General features: G+C 35.8%; 1 protein-coding gene and 2 long non-coding RNA genes across 3 annotated transcripts; 2 read left to right on the top strand and 1 right to left on the bottom strand.

Moving 5' to 3' along the window:
• Positions 1-232: 232 nt before the first annotated feature.
• LOC111993951 (uncharacterized) lies at positions 233-10,710 on the bottom strand. The gene is given in 7 exon segments (XM_065775301.1): positions 233-497; positions 1,884-2,007; positions 3,685-4,038; positions 6,880-6,938; positions 7,060-7,225; positions 7,327-7,403; positions 10,623-10,710. Coding segments are annotated over 7 exon segments (948 nt in total). The 3' UTR covers positions 233-417.
• A 356-nt stretch (positions 10,711-11,066) lies between these two features.
• On the top strand, positions 11,067-19,510 carry LOC112016640 (uncharacterized). Its single transcript, XR_010629689.1, has 4 exons — positions 11,067-11,225; positions 17,633-17,903; positions 18,794-19,004; positions 19,232-19,510. It is a non-coding gene; the product is annotated as an uncharacterized LOC112016640 (long non-coding RNA).
• Positions 19,511-21,329: 1,819 nt separating this feature from the next.
• LOC136068312 (uncharacterized) lies at positions 21,330-21,764 on the top strand. Its single transcript, XR_010629688.1, has 2 exons — positions 21,330-21,429; positions 21,555-21,764. It is a non-coding gene; the product is annotated as an uncharacterized LOC136068312 (long non-coding RNA).
• The last annotated feature ends 3,194 nt before the right edge of the window (positions 21,765-24,958 follow it).

The following is a 24,958-nucleotide window of genomic DNA, read 5'->3' as shown; positions in this document are numbered from 1 at the left end:
GCTTTGGAAAATGTTGGATTGGATTGGGTTGGTCAGGTAAATTAGGTTTTCTATGCATATGAGAAGCAATGTCGTGTCGTCATTGTCTTCACTTTATACAAGCATAATGCATTAGTTTTTCTACTTTGTTGGTTAAAGAAACTCAACTTTCACACGCAGTGGATTTTTTCCTACTTTGTTTGGAAAAAAAGGGAAGACACAGAAAAAGGAAAAGAAGTGATGCACCAGCATATGGAAAACGATACTCAAATCATTGATTCTATATTGAATAATCCATTGCTAAACAAAAGAACCTAACGTTTACATATGCAAGATACAATGGATGCACTGTTTGATTTTCGCAGCCTTTGACAAAACAACAGTGAGAATTCAAGGGGTACTCCTGTTCTTGCAGATCCAATCTCAGGTCAATACAGCCTAGAAGATAGAGATATCTGGGGGTGGTCCATACACACTCTTCCACGAATATGGAATGAGCCATCCATTACCCTCATTGCCTAAACAAAGCCAATAGCACAAAGAGCACAAATTAGAATGATTGCTTGACTACCAAAGTCCATTTTCATATAATCTGGAAAAGTTTGTAATAACCACTCCCAGAAAAGGGTTTTTCTAAATAATCAAACTATCAAATAATTAATCTGGCACAGGATTACAAAATTCCCAATGATGAATGTCAAATTACGTAGAAAATATCCATATGCCTAATTATTTAAGGCTCATCATCTAATTCAAACTTTTGGTCATAAAGTTACCGAGACAATAAAATTCAATATGGACTTACTTAATCTAGGCATAATTAATATCCATGAAAAATAAAAGAGTCAAATATAAGGAAATCATTTCTGGAGAACGTTTGGCAAAACAAAATAAAGGTAATATGTCAGAAACAACTTTGAGTATAATGCTGTTATAAATATTTCAAGATTGTCCATTTTGGGAATAGTGTAGTTTCCAGTTGATTATTTGCATAGTGTTTATCAAAAGATATAGTCATTAGTAACTTTTATGCTAAATGTGTAACAAAAAACTAAAAGCTAGCATCTTTTGAAAAAAAGCTGAAAGTTAGTTGTTGTTCTTTTCCTTTTTTTTTTTCTTTCCAAAAAACAAGAATTCACCAGAAAAAAACTTGGACAAAATTTGGCTCCAAACATGTTTGAAGCTATCTTTTTCAACCCATTATGTGACTAATAATAAGAGTATCCACGCGTATTATTTAAAGAGCACGACTCATTAATAAAGTCATGTGACTAAAATTACACAACACACATAGATGGTCTCTTCAATTGTCACATAGTGGGTTGAAAAAAGATTGTTCAAAACATGTTTGGAGCCAATTCTTTTTCAAAAAAGATATTGTATTCATACGAAACAAAAGCCTCAAAAAAGGAGTGAAAAACATAATAGGAATCATGCTCCAGCTTACAGATAAAATTTTGATGTGGAAAAGAATCTATGGTATATATTTGGGGAAAGAAGATTGTGTGCTAATCTTAAACTTCCATAACCCATGAAATTTGAATTGTCAGGCTATGCTATGCAAAAGTTTTCCTACCAAGTAACTGATACAAACTAAGAAAAAAAAAGGTTGGAAATATCAATGGTATTAATGGAGGTGGCAGATTAATTGCTCCTAATGGATAACCGCCCCAAGCTTCAAGTTGCTTTAGAGCATGTGCTGGTTCTAACATCCCAAAGATGGATAACATACGCCCTACATTCTTACAACTGACAGTTACATAGAGAGCATCACAATGACAAGTGACAACAAAGAAAGCTTAAAATGGGATTTCAAAAGTTTGACAATGGCCATAAGGCATATGAGGAAATTATTAGATTTTTAACTTTGATCAGACTGTCAATCACAGGTGGAGGAAACATACCATGGAAATTACTGGGACTAAGACCCAGAAGTTTGCATGCTGCCTCAGCCAAATGGAAAGCATCCTGTATGTTGTCCCCTTCTGAGCAGTAGCATAATAAGCAGGTGACTTTTAAACCTTTGGCCTGATCAATAAACCAAAACCTTTGTATATCAAAATCACACTGGTCAGTAAAATCCATTGTAGTCAAAGGCAAGCCAAGCGCTCAAGCGAGGCAAGGTGCCACTAAGGCGCCTTAAAGGCTCTAAGGCAAGGCACCTTTAGAGCCTAGGTGAGTAAGACGACTGCCTTAAGCCATGAAAAAGCTGCTAAGCGCCTCAGGATTTTTTCTTTAATTTAATATTTTTTTTATAAAAATTTGTTGTGAAACCTACTATTAGATTATTAATTTAAAAAGGCATGCTAGGCTGGACTGGGTTGCAGTGTTAGGCTGTCATTCTTTCTCTTCTTTTCATGATTTATTTTCAGTTCATGGGTTTATTGACTTTCGTATTTTACGCTCTTGATTTGTTTCTTTTTCCCTGATGTATACTCCCTATATACTCAGGTGACTCAATTCTTCTTTTTATAATATAATTTTTATTACTTATCAAAAATTTAAAAAGGCATGTTATAAAACCTTTTGTTATTTAACTTAATTTACAAAGATTTGTTGTAAAACTTATTGTTATATAGAAGCTTGTTGTAAAACCTATTGTTAGAATAACTAATAGAGCCTAAATGATGTCAATCCTATTTGAAATTATTTCATAGACCTAATTTCTTCGTGCAATAGATTGAAAAACACTTCATTATAATATTTTAATATACTAGGTACATATGATTTAAGTTCTATATGTATAATAAATATTTTGAGAATTTGGCACCTTGCTTTACTCGGGCTAGCGCCTTTGAAAAAACCAGACAGCTGCTATACAGATTAACAATGTTTAATTTCTATTTTCTTTCATATGTATTTTCAGAAGAGAGAGGGAGAGGATGAAAGTGAATACGCTGCAATTTATGGATTATATCTTGCTGTATTAAGCAATTACGTGTGTGTGAATAAGCTGCAATTTATGGACTATATTTTGCTGTATGACACATTTACATGTGAGTGTGAACAGCAGCTGTACAGATTAACAATATTTAGTTTTTATTTCTCATATCTAATGTGCAGGAGGCTGCCCCCCGGGGGGAGAGAACTTATAGAGACAGAGAGACACAGAGAGAGAGAGAGAGAAAGTGAATAGGCTGCAATTTATGGACTATATCTGGCTGTATTATGCATCTGTGCATGTGTGTGCGCTTGGATGCCAAATGACAAAGCTTACAATGTAGAGAAGGTTTTTTTTCTTGCATTCTACAGGTTATATAATTAATATAATTAAGCATGAAATAAATTGGAATAAAAACTGGTGGCTGACAAAGGTCTTGTTTCAAGTATAATATTCATACACACACACAGATGTAACCCAGATATCACGCCAGTCATAACCTATCCCCAGAAATATCATACAAGGAGTGTCCTTATAGTATATATGGTATGGGAAAGTAACTCCACATAAGAAGCTCAGAACTTGGAAACCAACAAAATAAAGCCAAAAAAGAACTAATAAAGTGATAAATAATTTGAAAGGGTCAATTATTAAAATAAGCCACAAAGTATCTAGCAGTTAAAAAATGTTTGGTGTCGATAAATGACCATAAAGCATAACATGCAAATCTCCTTCCCCCCACTCCCTCTTTTTTCTTTTTTATGCGAAAAATATAATTTGAAAATTATGTTTAATTGTCATAATCATACTTGAACAAAAAATACCTTAAAACAAGAAAAAAGTGCAGCAAAGGGCAAGCTTGGGTAGTAATCTTCTTCTTCTAATTCATCTTCAAAAGGGTTGTCATCCTGCAAGGCATTTCCTTCAGCTAAAGTGCTGAGATATTTCCAACATCTCTGAGTAGGGTTGTATTCCTGCAGTCTTTTCCACCCAAGTTGCTCGCAGTAATCATCTGTTCCATCAGAATTGGTGCTAGACAAGTAGTATGTCTGCAAACCACTGATGTGATAAAGGATACATCAAAATTAAAAAAATGGCATAGGCAACTGCAAACAGTGGGTCCAGATGGTTGCTTACGCAATTACCAAGACAACTGAGTTCAAACGTATGTCAATCTTCTTGAATGAATTGCTCATAATGTTTATTGAAGAGAAGAAAATTTCTTTTATGTGGGTTTCACTCATGTTTCAATGTCATGCTTCTTGATCAATTCTTAAATTATGAGAAACTATTTATTCAACATTCTCTCCCTTGCATGAACTGGTTTTTTTATTGGACAAGGTGATTTACAAAATTTTATGTACGAAAGTCAACTTTTAAAGGCCTTAATTAAATAAGAGACTTGCAGGAAAGCAGAAAGCCTAGAGTTCTGCTAAAATAAAGTGGCTCCACAATGAAAGAAAAGTGGTAGCTGCAAACATTTTTCAGGAAGAAGATAAGGACTATAAGATGGTTGAGAGAGAGAGAGATAAAGTACGAGGTGCTCATATTTTGTATGAACTGAACATTTTGCATATATTAACAGTTCAAGAGAGAATGACTTCAGATCACCAGTCTTGCTAGTGTTTTTTTTTTTTTTTTTAATAATAAGTTTTCTCCAAAACTAATGAGAGACTATAAAAGGGGAAGAGGGTCAACAAAAGGGGGTTGGAAAAAATAGGGAGAGAGATTGAGAAGAAGAAACCCATACTAGGGAAACAGAGGGAAGCAGAGTGGATAAAGGGAGAAAGGTTGAGTTTGGACTGACCAAGTGAAGTTTGGAGCTCAAATGGTAGGATTGTGAAAAAGCTCTCATATAAATTAATTGGGGCCCAAATACTACTGGAGAAGGTTTGGGGACCAGAGAAATCATTGCCATATACACTAACATGGTTGCTTCAACAATTAAGAATCTTATTGGTATTAAATTCTAATTTTATTGTTTATATCACCTTTGTCGATTAACAAACTAAAAAAAGACTCAATTGCTTTGGTATTTGTTTTGAAGAAAAAAACTCAATTTAATAAAAAGTCTTTACTTTTTTCTCTTTTATGTGTATAGCATGGTACCAAAAAACAAATGAACATGGATGAACATAATATTTTTTCAATAGCTTGCATGTGTTACATGTTTATGTTTAGATAAATGTTTGTTGTAATATTTTCATCAATTTCTATAAGTTGAACATTATCATTATTTATACTAGTCTTGGCGGCTATAGCAAACCTAAGTGGCTTGGCTATAGCCGTCATAACCCTCTAAAATCTCACTAAACGGGAAGTTTGGAAATGAACAGCACAAGAATGCAACTACCTTCATGAATTTACAACTCCTCTCCACATTTGCAGGCACACTTTTGACGGCAAGGATGCAACTATCTTTAAGAATTTACAACTCCTCACCACATTTGAAGGCACCCTTTTGACGGGAGTGCTTTTGAAAAAATGGGATGCACATGCTCAATCCTTTTAATGAATCTCATATTCATAGTTGGGTACGTAGGTGAACTACAAATTCCAGTTAGTTTTGGAATTGGAATGGGGAGCACACTAATCCCCTCTTTGTTGCAGCTAGCTGCCCCTTAAAGATTAGGGGAACAATTATCAAAAAGTAATAAAAAGTCTTTACATTTGGTTGATTAACAAAGTAAAAAGAGACTCAATTTCATTGGTATTGGTTTTGAAAAAAAAAAAAAGACACAATTTAATGAAAAGTCTTTACATTTTCTCTTTTATGTGTATAGCATGGTACCCAAATAAAAAATGAACATGTATGAACATAATAATTTTTTTAATAGCTTGCATGTGTTACAAGTTTATGTTTAGATAAATGTTTGTTGTAATATTTGCATCAATTTCTATAAGTTGAACATTATTTGTTTTATTCAGTTTTAATTGTGATTTGTTCCCCTCAAACAGTCAACTTAAAAGAGTTTCAAACTTTTTAATATAGGATCAAAAGTAATCCGATCAAATAGTCGGGTTTTAGTCAAAATCAACACTCACAAAAGTTTGACCGTTCAAACCATATAAATGCTTAATCTAAGACTCGAATTTCGGTCAAAATCAAAGGGCAGACAAAAATTTAGTATCTAAACTTCTTAATTCCTAATACAAACTAAATACAAGACTTTATTTGGAAAAAAAAAATTAATGTTTGTTGTAATATTTTCGTCAATTTCTATAAGTGAACATTATCTTGCTATTGCTATCATTACTTCTGAAATCTCGTTGAAGAGGAAGTCTAAAATGAAAAGCATAAGTATGCTGCTACTTTCATGTAATTACAATTCCTCTCCACATTTGCAGGCATCCTTTTGACGGGAGTGCTTTTTGAAAAAATGAGACGCACATACTCAATCCTTTTAATAGATCTCGTATTCATAGTTGGGTACGTAGGCGAACTACAAATTCTAGTTAGCTTTGGAATCGGCATGGGGAGCACACTAATCCCCCTCTTTGTTGATGCTAGCTGCCCCACAAAGATTAGGGGAATAATAATAATAAAGTAATAAAAAGTCTTTAAATTTGGTCAATTAACAAAGTAAAAAGAGACTTGTGGGTACTTGACTCCACACAAAGGATTTTGTTCGCTTTGGGAGGCCAGGCCCTCACGAATTTGTCCTCTTCGATCGAGTGTGGGCGTTCACCCCTTGATGCAACTTAGTCCCACATCGGAAGGAAAACCTTCCCACTAGTGCTTTATATGCTTTTGGAGCTTGTAACGAACAAAATCCTTTGTGTAACGAACAAAATCCTTTGTGTGGAGTCGAGTACCCACAAGTACCCACAAGTATATTGGTGTTGGAATACCATTCTTATCACAATCTCATACAATCAATTATTGTCATTGTCACAACCATATAACATTTCTCACAGCCATCATATCTAAAACATCCCATAAAAAACTTGTAACATCGTCATAAACCTCAACATTAAAAGCATCAAAACATTTCAAAAAAAGAAGCAAGAGTGACAACCTTAACAACCGGGGACCTCTGTTGGACAAGAGTCAGTGCATTAGGGGAGGAATCATAAGCTGAAACAAAACCAAAAAAAAAAAAAAAACAACAACAACAACAATGTTACATAACAAGCAAGTAATAGGAACTTACTGGGTACTGAAAATTATATATATTTTTTAGTTTTAAAAAGCTGACCTTCAAGAGGAAGAGCTAGTTGGCCTTGAGGTTGAGGACCATAGGCATCGTTTCCTACACAAGGAAGAAGAAAAGGGTCATCGAAAAACCCAATTCTTTCTGCTCTTGTTGACGATACCATAAGATCCATTGCCAATTGCCCCACATTCCCAATCGATAAAGCTGGCTTTTTTAACATATTCAACCCAACAAAATTCATAAGTAAAACTTTAAAAACAGTGTAAAACAAAATTCATGGTGACCAAAAATAAAGCATATATGTCTCACCAGAAGGAGAGTGGAGCACCGGTCATGAGGTTTCTTGCCTTCTTCAACAACAAATTCCAATTTTTTTTTTTTGTTTTCTTATCAGAGCAAAATCAGTCACTCGGATTGGGGGCAATGTCTCTTTATTAGTTCTAGGACTAGGAGAAGAAGATATGGGCTTCGGCCTCAAGCAGGGTTAAACTATGGGCCGCAGGGTTGGGCTGAACTTGGGCCTTGGAAGACCTTTTATTTATTTATTTATTTTCATTCTTGGTTGAGTAAATGAGCTTTGCTTACCAATTTGGTTGTAGTCGAGTACATTTCTTACTAAAAACTAGTCAGGCAGCACGTGCAAGACACTTGCTAGCCATGAAAAAAAAAATAGTGATTAGAATCAATTTTATATTTTATTTATATCACAAAATAAAGATATAAATAATTTGATTTTTAAAATACATAAAGATTTACATTAATCAAAAGATACATTAATTATAAAAATTATGATAATTATGTCATAAAAAGTTAATCTCATTCATATAAGAATTTTGATCAACCACAAAGTTAAGAGAGCTATTTAACATATAAACATCTATTTCACTATAATAGGTTTTTAGTACTTTTTTGTTATAGTCAATGTATCCACTCACTAAAAACTTCTAAGAATTATAACGAATATCATCATCTTCCAACAATAAATAACTGAGTTTTGCTAAGAAGATAAAAAATAAAAATAAAAAAGGATAACAAAAGGCATGTGTTATCGAATTTTCCATTAGATAAATTTTAAGTTTTAAAAATTTAAACCTAGAAAATCAATATTTTTTAGATAACAAATAAAAAACCTTATATTATCATTCTAACTTTCTAAGAATTATTACCATCTAAAACTCAAAATACTAGAAGAAAATTTTTGGGATGTTAAAATTTAGTATCAATATTTTAGACATTACACAATAAAATATTTTAAGAATCATAAACTTTCATTGGGGTTTAACTGGGAGAATAATAACATGACATATTTGCTCTTTTTCAAAATATTAAGGGAAAAATTGCTTGATTTTAAAGTTTAAGAAGGAGGAATTGTAAACTACCCCAAACATAAAGGATGAAAAGTGTTTTTTTTCCTAAGTTTTTGTTTTTTGTTTTTGTTTTCGTTTTTTTTTTTTTTGTTTTTTTGTTTTTTTTTTGTGTGTAAAAGTATGTAGTTTTACTTAAAATGGTGCGTAAAGAAAAAAAAAATACAAAAAGTTAACCCAAGAAAATTGTATGTGAAATAGTGAATTTTAGCTCAACAAATCTGACTAAACCCACAAAAAATTTCTAAAAACACAACAGAATGACACAACATTTTCATAATACCTTTATAATTTTGTTATATTTTATTTTGACGTATAAAGAATTGACAGTTCAACAGTTTTGAAAATATTGTTACGACAACAAGATATTTTAACCTTTTCTCAAAAAAAAAAAAAAATTGCTATGTCCATGATACTTTCATAACAAATCATAAGTAGTAGGTTGTTACAGGTTGTTATCGGTGGACAAAAAAGTAATTTCATTAGTAAGTTTAAATTAGAACTAAAAACAAATTACTACCTATAATTTGTTATGAAAGTATTGTAAAAAATATTGTGAATGTACACATCTTTTTTTACATTACCTTTTTTTTAGTTGTGGTTGGTTCTAGTATGATATTTTATTATTTTATTTCGAATTATAAGGAATTAACATCTCAAAAATTGTGAAAATATTGTGTCAATTTATTGTGTTAATATTTTATTATAATGTAAAACAATGTGAATTGGACAAACCAAAAATAATATAGCAAATCTATTGCAGCTTTATGCATTCACAAAAAAAAAAAAAAAAAAAAAAAGGCCCCGCAAAACAATAAAAATTGAACAAGTCAAAACTACTGTAGCGAAGTTATGATAACTTTTACCGTTTATTCCTTTTATATATAGATTTATAAATTTGACTAAACCAAAAAAAAAAAAAAAAAGTTTATGAATACAACAAAAAAGAAGTTTTGCAAACATAAATGATATAAGAAGAGAATGTAGTGAATTTGTCAAAATTCACTTCTAATAAAAAAAAAATTAAATAGAGAGCACCAAGTTTTCCCTTTTTGTTCTTAGAATAAGTCGAAAAAATTAACTTTTCCCTATATCTATAAATAACTAGCAGAAAATTATGGGGGTATTTGGTAACTTTTTGAAAATATGTGTAGGTAAAAAAAAATGTATAAAAAAATGTATAATGTTGTTTAAATACGGTAAACTATTGTTTTAGTTCCACTCCCAAACAGTCCTTAAATTACATTCAAGCACTGTCTTTTGTTGTTCGAATTTAATTATGAAATTAATTAGAGCCTTGTTTTATGTGGCCTTAGTTAAATTCATTGCCACGCAGCTCTACGCTAAAAACGCATTTGTGCTGCATTTCCGTAGTTTCGACTTTATTTTGCGCTCATCTTTTTGAAAACGGGATTTTTTAAAAAATAACTACAAAACCCAAACAATATTATTAGTTAGGCAACGTTTCAAACATATTGCATTTTTAACAATTCGACTTTAGAGGAGTCGATTTTACTGTTCATATGCCTATTTTTTGCGATTTCTTTTACACAGAAATCGACTTCAGCGAAGTCGCTTTCTGTACAAAGAAATCGACTTCAGTGAAGTCGTTTTCTATACACAGAAAACGACTTCACTGAAGTCAATTTCTTTGATATGCCCAGCCCAAAAACTTACACGATTTTTTCGTGTTCTTCCTTTCCTCCCCAAAATGCGCCTAGGTTTCTCCACTTCCAAGCCCCAAAAACCCATGAAGAACAAAGCTTTTTGTGTGACGAAGACCGAAGAACCCAGGCGACGTCGGTCACGAACGAAGAACGAAGAACCCAGGCAAATGATTTTTGTGTGATGAAGAACGAAGTCTGACCGAAGTCCCCGTCGGTCACGAACGAAGAACGAAGAACCCAGGCGAATGATTTTTGTGTGATGAAGAACGAAGTCTGATCGAAGTCCCCGTCGGTCACGAACTAAGAACGAAGAACCCAGGCGAAGAAGAACGAACCCAGGCGAATGAAGAACGACGGTGTTGCTGGGTTCGTCGGTCAGAATCGGCGCCTGGGTTCGTCAGCAAGAAACCCAGGCGCCTGGGTTCATTAGTTCTTCGCCTGGGTTCGTTCTTCTTCACCTGGGTTCTTCGTTCTTCGTTCTTCGTTCGTGATCGACGGGGACTTCGGTCAGACTTCGTTCTTCATCACACAAAAATCATTCGCCTGGGTTCTTCGTTCTTCGTTCGTGACTGACGGCGCCTGGGTTCTTCGTTCTTCATCACACAAAAAGCTTCGTTCTTCATGGGTTTTTGGGGCTTGGAAGTGGAGAAACCCAGGCGCATTTTGGGGAGGAAAGGAAGAACACGAAAAAATCGTGTAAGTTTTTGGGCTGGGCATATCAAAGAAATCGACTTCAGTGAAGTCGTTTTCTGTGTATAGAAAACGACTTCACTGAAGTCGATTTCTTTGTACAGAAAGCAACTTCGCTGAAGTCGATTTCTGTGTAAAAGAAATCGCAAAAAATAGACATATGAACAGTAAAATCGACTCCTCTGAAGTCGAATTGTTAGAAATACAATATGTTTAAAACGTTGACTAACTAATAATATTGTTTGGGTTTTGTAGTTATTTTTAAAAAATCCCTTTGAAAACACAGTCACAGTTCTCTTTCTTTCTCTCTTTCTTTCTCTCTCTCTCTCTCTCTCTCTGTTTGAGTTTGCTTGCTGTGCGTGAGATTAAAAAATGGCGGAAATGCGCTCAAATGCTTTTCCTCTGCCTGAGCCTGAGCCTCAGCTTGCAGCTCCACTTCAGCGTCAGGAGCGTCCCTCTACTTCTGCAGCGCCATCCTCTTCTTCACGTGAGTATGAGCTTCTTTTTTGGTTTTATTTATGTATTTCATTCATTTTCCTTTGTGGGTTTTGATAATTAGTCCTTGCTACTTAAAAATCTTAGATTTTTAAGCTTTTTTGCTTGTTCTCTGACTGTTTTGATACAATTTCCTTTTTGGGTTTTCATTAAAGCTGAGCTTTTAAAACAAAATTTTGAATTTTTTGGTTTCATTATTTTTCTGAGCAACCAAAGGGTCTCTTCCTCACGTAAATGTAAACTTTTTTGGATTTTATTTGTGTTTTTTTTACATTTTCCCTTTTGGGTTTTGATAAATTGTCCTTGGTACTTAAAAATCTAAGCTTTTACATATTTTTTTTTGGTCTGGTTCTCTCTGCTCTAAACAAATTTTAGAATTTTTTAGTTTCATATATTTACTGAGCAGCCAAAGGGTCTCCATGTCAAAATAATAAATAAGGGTGCCTTCCTGTTTTTATAGTGGAAATGGTTGTTGTTTATTAAGCTTAGCAATATGGTGGACTCTGTGAATTTAGAAAGAAAAAGGAAAAATTTAAACTTGGGATGTGATCTTTATGTAAGACTAGCTTGTAACCGGTGATTTCGCACGGAAACACTCAACAGTAGTGATTAGTATCTTATCTAAGTGAGTGGTAATTTTCTTGGCTTTTGCGGTGAGTATTATAAATTGATCTTTCCACACCAAAATTAAATAAATTAAATTAGACACATTATACAACAATGAACTAATTTAGTTTTTGATTCTCAAAATCAAAAAAAAAAAAAAAAAGATTCAATTTGTGCTTCAACTTTAGTATAATAACAAAAGCCTTTCTATTTTTTAAATGCTGTGAGGAAGGGAGCTCTCACTGAATGATAGAGCTTTAGTTTAAATGTTCAATAGGAGAATTGAAAGACAAAGGGAGGACTCTAAACTTGACTCAAAAAATCCACCTTAAGATGCCAACCAAATAATTTGATTAAGATATGTTTCTCTAAACTTGATGGTGTTTCCAAGCACCCTTTGGTGGTGAAGCCTAGGGTTTGTTCTATCCTTTATCTTTTCAGTCATTTGTATTTCTACTTTATCTGTCCTGCGTCACAATGAAATCAGTAAAACTCTTAATTTCAGTGGCTAACCTAGAACTTCACACAGGATTCATTGGAAATTTGATAGCGTGCAATCTATTAGAAGTTGGATATATTGGGATTTTAACTAAATATTAAGGAATTTCTGTCCAAAAAAAGTTCCACACTTATTCAGACTTTTATATACAATACAGCATCTTTTCATACAGATTATCGAAGTAATAACAAAATTTTGGTACCACAACATTACTATCTCTCATGTGTGAAGATTTTACCCTCAAGTTTGCTGGGTAGTTTTTTAGTGAGTGCCATTATTTTGTCTGGCCATGCATTAATCCTAGTGATTATTTGCTTCCCCAATTTCTTAGTGTGAGGTGAATGCTTGACTTCCTTGTTTATCCTTTTGATTTAGGAGTGTATTGTTTTGCATCTAGATTCTATTATCTGGGATTATGGGTGGTTTTCGCAGTTTTTTTCTTGAATCCAAATTTTTTCAACTTGTGGGTAGAGGAAGGGGGTCGGTACTTTTCGTTTTGGATTTTTGAGTGGAGTAGGTACTTCATGAAGTCGGTTTTCATGGGTAAGAACGTGACACAATGGCTGATGAGGAGTATAGAACAAATTGTCGTTGGGACTAGTCCGAAGAATTTTTATTCGTAAGGTGATTTAGCTTACACCCTCCAACGGTGCACCAACTCTTTTTGGCATGTTCCTACTTGACTGAGTTTAAAGTTGGCGGGTCTAGGAGGTCCATTTTAATCTCGGAAGGCAAACCTAAGAATGGATGGAGGGTTTTTGGGTTAGAACTAAGGAAGCTGTTAGAACCCGGTAACTATGTGAAGGGTGGGTCTGGTCTTTCGAAATTCGTAGCTCAGCATCATAAGGATAACTCAGGTTTGCAACCATCTAAAACCTTTGCCGATACGGTGCGTGGGCCTCAAGTGTAGGTCAGGGGCAGGAATTAGCCAAACCTGGTCAGCGCCCATGATAAAAGGAATGTGCTATTAGAGGAAAATAAAAGGGAGAAGCAAAACCCAGTTATTGAACAGAGGCCGGTGAGTATATCAGGTCCGGCGACTCTTGGGGGAAGAGAAGTGGGTTCCCGGTGCATTAATGAGGAGTTTGAATCTGGAAAGACAAACACAGTAGGAAATGATGGAAAATTCTGGTGACACAACTATTTGCACAACTTTGTGCACAACTCGCCCACGTGGGTGAGTTGTGCACAAAGTTGTGCAAATAGTTGTGTCACCAGAACTACTCAGGAAATAATAACCGTTATCGAAAAAAACGTGATCTGAGGAAGTTTAACTGGACTGCAGTAGGCTTGACTGTAGAGGTGAACGAGGAAGGAAAAATGAGTGTGGTTTGGAATTCTTATAAAGGTGACTTGAGGACTTCTATTTGGGTGAAAAGGAATCAGAAAGAGCATATCTTGAGTCTTCCAGGAGGGTCACGGGTTCATACAAATCCTGTGGAGTATAAAGGTAGTTTGAGGAAGTCCAGGTGGGTCAGACTGAGGGAGCACGTGGTGGGTCCCCCTAGTGGATCACGGGTCCACTTACTTCCTGTGGTGGGCTCGGATTCTGAGTGGGCTTCACGGGAAAGAAGTATTAAATTGCCAACTGTGGGCTTAAGTATGAAATCCAAGCTGGCCCATCTTGATTCGGGATCTACTCAGCTGACCAAAGCTAATTTCTCAAGCCCAAGCTCTCATGAAATGGGTGAGTCATCTGAGACAATGGCAGAAGCTTCCTCGGATGAACCCAAGCCCCCGATGCTCACTGGAGAGGTGGCAGATCGTCAGGCAGTGCCTCCGATGGTTGTTCAGAGCAGCTGTGTGTCTGGGACCAGTTCCGATAGCCTCACAGTGGGTCGGACAGAGGCTGTTTATAGCTTCTTGGATGGGTTCAACTCTGACGGTCTCGAGGTGCCTCAGATGGTGGCTGGGAATGGTTCTCTCTGCCTTAGGGTGGCTCCGATAGAGCTTGGCTGTAGTTTATCTGATGGGTTTAGCTCCGATGGACACACAGGGACTCAGATGGTGTTGGGTTGTGAAGGGGTCAGCTCCGGTGACTCCGTAATGCCTCAAGGTCGGGCCGATGGGGTAGCTACGTCATTTTCTATGGGTTTTTTCTTGGCAGCAGCCCTTCATAGAATGTTGGGTGCTGGGTTGGTGGATTATGGTATACATGGTGTGGTTAATGCTGGAAGAGGGAGTAGAGTGCATTTGTCTCAAGGGGTGGATGACAAGTGCACCAGGCAGATTGTTGTTACTGAGACTGATCAGGCTAAATTAGCGTTGATCGAATCAAAGTCAGTTTTTGGCATATCTGACTTGGGGGGTTCGATGGAGGAGGGAGGGGCTATCTCAGAAGTAGCTTGTTTGGGTGAGGAGGAGAGTTGGACAGACTGTAATCCGATATCCACTATTGTTCCTCCGGGGCTGGACCTGTCGATGGAAATGCACAAGGATAATGAGGTGTTGGGTCTGGGTAGTAGGCTGGATGTCTCAAGTTGGGTGAAAGTTGTTTCATTATGGAAAGGTCTATAGATGCTTTGGGATTTCTTGGGTCCCCTCTGGTAGGGTGTCTGATCTTCTTTTTGGCTGGTGGAATTGGTTGGGGAAGCATTAATCTCACATTTGGAATTTAGTTCCATTGTGCTTGATGTGGTGTATTTAGAGGGAACGCAGTCGACGGACATTTGAGGATTTGGATAGATCCGATGACCAAATGCTCGCTCTCTTTTCTAGTTCTCTTTTTGATTGGGCTAGGGCTTGGGGGCTCACATCTAGTGATTCTCTTCCTTTTTTTTCCTTAGTTCTCTTCTTCTTTGTTCTTAGTGTTTTTCTTCTTTTATGTTTGAGCTTTTCTTTCTTTTCTTGTACGTTTGTTTCGCTAGTGCTTCTTTGCATTTAGCAGTTATTTGAATATACAAGTTTCTTACATATCAAAAAAAAAAAAAATGTTTAAGAGGAACTGTGACGTTTTTTGTTTATATAGTTGAGTGCTTCATAGACTATTCGGCGATTGGAGATGAGTTTGGGATGCCAAATACCCTCACCCTCAATTATATTTATATACACAATTTAGTTCGGGTGTGAACCCGAGACTGGACTCCCATGGATTGTCCTGCTATAATTCGGACCTCAACCCAATCTTTCTCTGCCCTTTCTATATATCCTTTAGAAGTTCTTTAGTGTTTGACTTTGGTTTAGGGAACTTATAACTTATTGGTGCCAAGAATAATACAAACGGTTTAAAGCCGTAATATGTTAGGAGAAAGCATATTTGTTATATGCAGTTATCAAAAACAACTTGGGATATTTGCTAACATGAAAATTATCTCATATATAAATTGTTAAGACAAAAATCAGGTAGCATGAAGTGGTAAAAACAATACCACACACAGGTCACTGAGCATGCCAATTTGATATATCCCATATGGTATCTTCATATCCAAAAATCCACAAACTGGATTCTTGACTGGTACTTGCATGATTTACTATATTAATAACTTAAGACAAATTAAGTCACTGAGGTATACAATTCATAAATAAATAAATAAAAAGTCACCATGGTACACACACAATTGTGGAGAAGCAGGCTGGTGTGGCTCGTGAAAAATTAATGATTGATACATAACTTATTAATTTGGAAATAATGTCATTGCTAATGGAAAGAAGCATTCTAACATTTGTCTTTGGAGGATAAATTGATCCATTGCTGTAAAGCCTTTGAAGTTCCTTCTCATGCAGGCATTTTAGGGCGGATAATTCTTCTACTTGTCATCTGCTGCAAAAGTATGCCTGTGTGTAAATATATATATAGACACACATACACAGTTTTGCAGCGGATGCTCACACATACATAAGCTCCATACCATAAAAACATCAAGATCCTTGAATGCACATAATTTCAAAAACAACGATTGCTGAACCTCTGTGTGGATGATCAAGAAATCCAGTATGGGGAGTCACTTCAAAACATTATGAAGAAGCAATTAATATAATATTGTTAATGAGTTATTGTTTTCTTACCAGTTGTGTGTTACCAGGAGATGTCATCTCTTATGGGTGGCAGCTTGATGGTGGTGATGTATTAAAACGAAATTTAGAATGGGTAAGAAAAGAAAAAACCTTGAATGTGAAAGAGGGGGAAGGATGATGATGCCCTTTTTCTGAAGAACTTTGCTAGTGTTGTTACCTGCGGTTGCCACTAAAGTTAAACAGATTGATTCTCACGTCTCTCTTTACTTGCACCCATATTTTTTTGGTTTATTGCACAAATTGATCGCTCTCTCTCCCCCTGCCTTATTACGAAAAATTTGGAAATATCATATGTCTTATGACTTTTAGAAAGTGAAACACACCTATTGAGTCCACCATAGAAGTGTACAGGTGAGATGTTCTTGCTTAGGCTAATGAAGCTTAATATTGTGGTCTTCTTGGCTTCTGTGTTAGGCGTTAATGCAAGCACAAAAATGTTAAAACTTATATGAGACATATAGTACAAAACTGAGAATCCAATTAAGAATCTGTTAGGTTCTAAGGTCTTAGGAGTTTTTATATTTAGAACTCTAATTTGTAATGTTGGCAAACCATGATCAAAACAGTGTATTTAGTCTTGTTTAGAATTGCTCAAAGTTGGTTTAATATTGTAAAGTTGGAATCGAGTGGCTGCAGAAGTACTTGGGACTTTCGGCCTGGCTCGATCGATCGAAGAATATACTCGATCGATCGAAAATCGCACAGGTTGAATTTTCTGCAGATTTTCCGACTCAGCCCTACTTCATTAAACGTTTAGGGTTTTGTGTTTTTACCCTAGGTATATAAACTAAACCCTAGCCACGTTTTTGAGGGTTGTCCATATTGCTTTGTTGCTCATACATTGCTGTTTTGTGTGAATCTCGTGTGAGATCTTTGAGGAGACTTCCTTTACACAAAACTTAGGGTTTTCAAGGTAGAGATGATTTTAACATCTTGAAGATCATTATAGTTGCAACCATTGGAACTTAAAAAGAAAAGCAAGCGGGGAGCTTGTAGCTGATTGAAGAATTCAAGAAAGAAGTAGTCCGTGGATTCNGCTAGTTCACTTCTACTGTGATTGTAATTAAGCAATGTGTGTTACCTTAGAAATTACCCTTTAATATTGCAAAGTGCTTTCTCATTCTTGATTCGTGTTTGATCCATTTGTTTGTCATTGTTACATGTATGTGGCTTCCTGTTTATCTATAAAATTTAAGATTAGCAACATTTCGCTTGAATCTTTTTTGCTAGTTGTTGTAGAGAAGTATTCTTTGAAACTTTTGTGGATGGAATTTGTGTAGGCCTTCAAGAACAGTTCATGTACAAGAACCGTCTACAGGAGTACGCGCAAAGGTCGGCCATTCAGCTGCCTGTGTATAAAACTGTAAATGAAGGATCACAGCATGCACCTATGTTTAGGTCGATTGTGGTAGTGGATGACAGATTTATACCTCTCCAAACACTTTTTTAAAGAGTAAAATAGCCGAACAAGACGTTTCCAAACTTGCACTGGAGCACATATCAAAGAAGATAAAGGATGAAAGATGTCCACTGACTCCACCCATCTGTGAGGTTTGTTACATCGTGATTGTAATTTGTAAATTTAGAACTTTGGAAGGTGAAACTTGTAATTTTATTTCAAAGGTTGGGAGATTATCTTTTTGGAGGTTGAAAGAAGACTAAATTGTGAGGCTGAAAGATGCATATAAGTGTGGAATATTCTATTACAATAAAGTTTTGGTGAACTTTTAGAACATAAATATGTAGGTTGCATCTTTTCAAGGTGGATTAATTTTGAGTATCAGTAATTCAATATGGATAATAAATATTCAAGTTAGATCATAAGGCTTAAAGATGCTTATAAAAATAGGAAGTCTTCTATTGCGGTTACATTGCTATATTGAAGGTACAACCAGGTGCATGTTATTTTGCTTTGACATCTGAGATGATTATTTTGTTACTATATGTTAATGTTCGTATGGTTATTGATAAGCTAGGTAGTTTCTAAATGACAAGCCGGCAAGTGTGTTATTGTTGGAGAAAATGGATATTTTTTTCCTCAATTTGGGCTTTACTTATCAAGTGATTTATATATGTTCTCTTAGGTACAATGCTGTTTCCCAAGGCATTGAGATTTATGTGTTTCTTTGTAAGAAGAATGGGAGGGGTTGAAATAATGGCAATGCATCACTTTATATCTGTAGCTCATCTAATTATGAAACCCGCACTTTACTTTTTAGGTATGTGAATGCAAGGAATTATGAATGATGAATGCAGATATGAAGTGTAATGTTAATGTTCTTATAAATATTATTTAGGCTCAATTTACTGAGAATTAGGTTCATTCATTTATGTATGACATATTTTATGTTAGATCTTCTCTTATTGCGTCAAAGATTGACCAATATCTTCTTCTTCTTCTTTTTTTCATTTAAATTAACCTTTTTGTGGTTATTTTCCAGAATACAGTATTTTGCAAGTCTATCCTTAACGAGTTTGCTGTCAAGATGAATCTGCAAAAGCCTATTTACAATACTGTTCAAACAGAAGGGCTGCCTGCAGTTTTCATATCTTCTGTGGTTTTCAATGGTGTATGTTATAATGGTGAACCTGGTGGAAAAAAGAAAGAAGCTGAACAATTGGCAGCACGTGCTGTCATTCTCTCCCATTTGGGTATCTTTGCTCTATAATTATTATGAAGTTGTTTTAAATCTATTTATGCTATATGTGTTCTAAACTTTGTGTGGGTAGCAAATTAAAAAAAAATATATATATATATATAATTTGATAGCTATGGGTGGGGTGATTTGAATCCTAGATATCTCCGTTGGAAGCACCGGGAGGTATTAGTTGAGCCACAAGAATCTTGGCATGAGTAACTCATTAAAGATATAATGCAGGTAAGTCTGGATCAGGAATAATTCTTTCTGAGATTATTGAGTCTAAAGGTAAACTCTATTCTGCATTTCATAAAGTCAAGGATAGAAGCCATGCCAATATCAGTGCTGTACCCTAGGGTCCTAGCATACGAGCCATGGAAGTTGCAATTCTAGGGTCTTCCTCCAGAACACAAGTTCGCACTGAACTCAAAGTACCACCACCTGAACCATCAACTCAATTGATCAGTGCACAACCTTCATCTCAGACAGTCAATTTACAAAGTGGAGTTGTGCCTGCTGATTTACCAGAGCCTTCAGTTGTGGGTCCAATATCAGTGTTGTACGCTAGGGTCCTAGCATACGAGCCATGGAAGTTGCAATTCTAGGGTCTTCCTCCAGAACACAAGTTCGCACTGAACTCAAAGTACCACCACCCGAACCATCAACTCAATTGATCAGTGCACAACCTTCATCTCAGGCAATCAATTTACAAAGTGGAGTTGTGCCTGCTGATTTACCAGAGCCTTCAGTTGTGGGTCCAAGTTCCTCAAAGAAGCGTAAAAAAAATCAGGAAGAAGCTGATAAGAAATTGCAGTCTGACACTCATCAGTAAGTTTTAGTCTCTCTTTTCATATTGGCTGTGCTTCCTGGCTGTCTCTTTTTAATATATACTCTCTCTCTCTCTCTCTCTCTCTCTCTCTATATATATATATATATATTTATATAGGGTATTTGATAAATTTCATTAAGTTGCTTTATGGTTAGATACCTTAATTGGATCTCTGTAACTTTTTTGTTGCTAGTAATAATTTCAACATCATGCTGTTGTTGATTAGCCATAAAGCTAATTTAAGCTCTTTGCATCTTAGTAAGGAGAAAAAAGATATTTTCATGTTCTATAGTTCCGTTAGACTATGTTAGGAGTGTTGAGTTGTATGTGTGCGTGTGGTGCTGATGGGCAGTGCGTGTGGTGCTAATGAGGCGTGCGTGTGGTGCTGCATGGGGTGGTGCTGCAGGGTGTGCCTAGACTGCTGATGGGGCATGCGTGCATAGCTGATGAAGGGTGTGTGTTACAGTGCAATCTGGGTGTGTATATGACTATGTTTCAGATAATGATTGTATTGATTAGCTGGCACTGTACACTTGTATTGTAGGTTAGTTACACGTGTATTACTTGTAGTGGTGATGTGTTTACCTCATGCTTATGTAGTGAGTTGGTTAGAGTGAATAGCTGTCAAGGTAGTTACACAGTTAGCATTCAGTTAGGACTGAGGGTATTAGACTAGGGACGTGTGGATGGAAGAGCAGGAACTGTTTTGTTGTTAATTCCATAATTCCTTTCTCTGTTTCTCTATTTCTTCTAATTCTCTCTCTGTTCTTTCCTATCCCCTCTTCTTGGAGGTTGGTTGTCCTCAAATTCAACTGTCAAATTCCCAATTCCTTGCAGACTAACACATCTTGGTACTTTGGATGATCATTTAGAAGGTCATAAATAAGATATTTGCATTAAAAAAAAAAGGTTTATCTTGCAGGTCAATTCTTGTTCTGCGAAAGCTAGCAAAATCCTACTCATTTTAAAAGCTTTCTTCACTAACTCTTCTCCTGTGTGCTGCATATCATCAAAGTTGGCAGGCAAGTTTCTTTCTCTCTCCCCATTTCATACCCTCCTGCAGCATAAAGCTATATAAGCATAATGCTGTTCTTGTATAGGTGTTTATTGACTTAATTGAAAGTTAATTTGTTGTTACATTTTGCAGATTGTCACTTGCTGCCTTGCCTATGACTCAAGCCCCACCCAGTTCATTAGCCTGATAGCATATATTGTGTTAAGTATTTAGTTTAGGTTGACTCAAAAACTCTCATGTTGGGTTTTGTAAGAAATTAATCCCTCCCTGCTGTGTGCTTCTTAACTATTTGCTATATATTACTGGTGTGTGGCTAATATGTTACCACATGATGTGGCAGGTCATTCATAATAGTAATAGATAGCAATTAGTTAAGAAGCACACAGCAGGGAGGGATTAATGTCTTACAAAACCCAACATGAGAGTTTTTGAGTCAACCTAAACTAAATACTTAACACAATATATGCTATCAGGCTAATGAGTTTATCTTGCAGGTCAATTCTTGTTCCGCGAAAGCTAGCAAAATCCTACTCATTTTAAAAGCTTTCTTCACTAACTCTTCTCCTGTGTGCTGCATATCATCAAAGCTGGCAGGCAAGTTTCTTTCTCTCTCCCCATTTCATACCCTCCTGCAGCATAAAGCTATATAAGCATAATGCTGTTCTTGTATAGGTGTTTATTGACTTAATTGAAAGTTAATTTGTTGTTACATTTTGCAGATTGTCACTTGCTGCCTTGCCTATGACTCAAGCCCCACCCAGTTCATTAGCCTGATAGCATATATTGTGTTAAGTATTTAGTTTAGGTTGACTCAAAAACTCTCATGTTGGGTTTTGTAAGACATTAATCCCTCCTTGCTGTGTGCTTCTTAACTATTTGCTATCTATTACTATTATGAATGACCTGCCACATCATGTGGTAACATATTAGCCATCTAGCTTATTTTGTTGTTTGTTTCTTGTGTCATGTCCCAATGAACATTGAGAAGGTATTACATTTTGGGTAAGATCATAGTGTTGCTTCTGATGTTACTTCCATGCTATGATGCTTTATTATGTGTGCAACATTCGAACATTGACATGATTCAGAAAACTTATTTAAGTTGCAACATTTGAACATTACCATTGTAGGTTATATACTTATTTAAGTTGGAAATCAGTTACACATAATGCTGCAATTTTTTATTTGCATTGTGTTTGAATTATCTTGTTTGAGTGTAGTTAAGAAATATCAAATTCCTTGCTTCTATGCATCAAGATCACTTCTTTACAAGAAACAAATGGAAAATGCATTAAGGTGGTAAATGTTAGTGGTATTCAATCAAGGGTTATGTTAACGGGCACCGTAAGGTGTTCATTAACACCAAACTTTGTGTCAGATATTGTCTTTATGTTAGTGTTTTGTCATTAACACCAAAGCTGACAAAACACTGACATAAAGACAATATTTGACACAAAGTTTGGCGTTAATGAACACCTTACGGTGCCCGTTAACATAACCCTTGATTGAATACCACTAACATTTACCACCTTAATGCATTTTCCATTTGTTTCTTGTAAAGAAGTGATCTTGATGCATAGAAGCAAGGAATTTGATATTTCTTAACTACACTCAGGCAAGATAATTCAAACACAATGCAAATAAAAAATTGCAGCATTATGTGTAACTGATTTCCAACTTAAATAAGTATATAACCTACAATGGTAATGTTCAAATGTTGCAACTTAAATAAGTTTTCTGAATCATGTCAATGTTCGAATGTTGCACACATAATAAAGCATCATAGCATGGAAGTAACATCAGAAGCAACACTATGATCTTACCCAAAATGTAATACCTTCTCAATGTTCACTGGGACATGACACAAGAAACAAACAACAAAATAAGCTAGATGGCTAATATGTTACCACATGATGTGGTAGGTCATTCATAATAGTAATAGATAGCAAATAGTTAAGAAGCACACAGCAGGGAGGGATTAATGTCTTACAAAACCCAACATGAGAGTTTTTGAGTCAACCTAAACTAAATACTTAACATAATATATGCTATCAGGCTAATGAACTGGGTGGGGCTTGAGTCATAGGCAAGGCAGCAAGTGACAATCTGCAAAATGTAACAACAAATTAACTTTCAATTAAGTCGATAAACACCTATACAAGAACAGCATTATGCTTATATAGCGTTATGCTGCAGAAGGGTATGAAATGGGGAGAGAGAAAAAAACTTGCCTGCCAGCTTTGATGATATGCAGCACACAGGAGAAGAGTTAGTGAAGAAAGCTTTTAAAATGAGTAGGATTTTGCTAGCTTTCGCGGAACAAGAATTGACCTGCAAGATAAACCTTTTTTTTTTAATGCAAATATCTTATTTATGACCTTCTAAATGATCATCCAAAGTACCAAGACGTGTTAGTCTGCAAGGAATTGGGAATTTGACAGTTGAATTTGAGGACAACCAACCTCCAAGAACAGGGGATAGGGAAGAACAGAGAGAGAATTAGAAGAAATAGAGAAATAGAGAAAGGAATTATGGAATTAACAACAAAACAGTTCCTGCTCTTCCATCCACACGTCCCTAGTCTAACACCCTCAGTCCTAACTGAATGCTAACTGTGTAACTACCTTGACAGCTATTCACTCTAACCAACTCACTACATCAGCATATGCCACATAAGCATGAGGTAAACACATCACCACTACAAGTAATACACGTGTAACTAACCTACAATACAAGTGTACAATGCCAGCTAATCAATACAATCATTATCTGAAACATAGTCATATACACACCCAGGCTGCACTGTAACACACACCCTTCATCAGCTGTGCACGCATGCCCCATCAGCAACATACGCCCCTCCACATCAGCAGTCTAGGCACACCCTGCAGCACTACCCCATGCAGCACCACACGCACGCCTTATCAGCACCACACGCACTGCCCATCAGCACCACACGCACACATACAACTCAACACTCCTAACATAGTCTAACGGAACCATAGAACATGAAAATATCTTTTTTCTCCTTACTAAGATGCAAAGAGCTTAAATTAGCTTTATGGCTAATCAACAACAGCATGATGTGGAAATTATTACTAGCAACAAAAAAGTTACAGAGATCCAATTAAGGTATTTAACCATAAAGCAACTTAATGAAATTTACCAAATACCCTATATAAATAAATATATATATATATATATATATAGAGAGAGAGAGAGAGTATATATTAAAAAGAGACAGCGAGGAAGCACAGCCAATATGAAAAGAGAGACTAAAACTTACTGATGAGTGTCAGACTGCAATTTCTTATCAGCTTCTTCCTGATTTTTTTTGCGCTTCTTTGAGGAACTTGGACCCACAACTGAAGGCTCTGGTAAATCAGCAAGCACAACTCCACTTTGTAAATTGACTGCCTGAGATGAGGGTTGTGCACTGATCAATTGAGTTGATGGTTCAGGTGGTGGTACTTTGAGTTCAGTGCGAACTTGTGTTCTGGAGGAAGACCCTAGAATTGCAACTTCCATGGCTCGTATATTAGGACCCTGGGGTACAGCACTGATATTGGCATGGCTTTTATCCTTGACTTTATGAAATGCAGAATAGAGTTTGTCTTTAGACTCAATAATCTCAGAAAGAATTATTCCTGATCCAGACTTACCTGCATTATATCTTCAATGAGTTACTCATGCCAAGATTCTTGTGGCTCAACTAATACCTCCCGGTGCTTCCAACGGAGACATCCAGGATTCAAATCACCCCACCTATAGCTATCAAATTAAATATATATTTTTTTTTAATTTGCTACCCACACAAAGTTTAGAACACACATAGCATAAATAGATTTAAAACAACTTCATAATAATTATAGAGCAAAGATACCCAAATGGGAGAGAATGACAGCACGTGCTGCCAATTGTTCAGCTTCTTTCTTTTTTCCACCAGGTTCACCATTATAACATACACCATTGAAAACAACAGAAGATATGAAAACTGCAGGCAGCCCTTCTGTTTGAACAGTATTGTAAATAGGCTTTTGCAGATTCATCTTGACAGCAAACTCGTTAAGGATAGACTTGCAAAATACTGTATTTTGGAAAATAACCACAAAAAGGTTAATTT

This window comes from Quercus suber, unplaced genomic scaffold (genome assembly GCF_002906115.3).
Source record: "Quercus suber isolate HL8 unplaced genomic scaffold, Cork oak 2.0 scaffold_109, whole genome shotgun sequence".
NCBI lineage: Eukaryota > Viridiplantae > Streptophyta > Magnoliopsida > Fagales > Fagaceae > Quercus > Quercus suber.
Note: the sequence above shows the minus strand (reverse complement) of the source record. Positions and strands in the feature narration are given on the sequence as shown.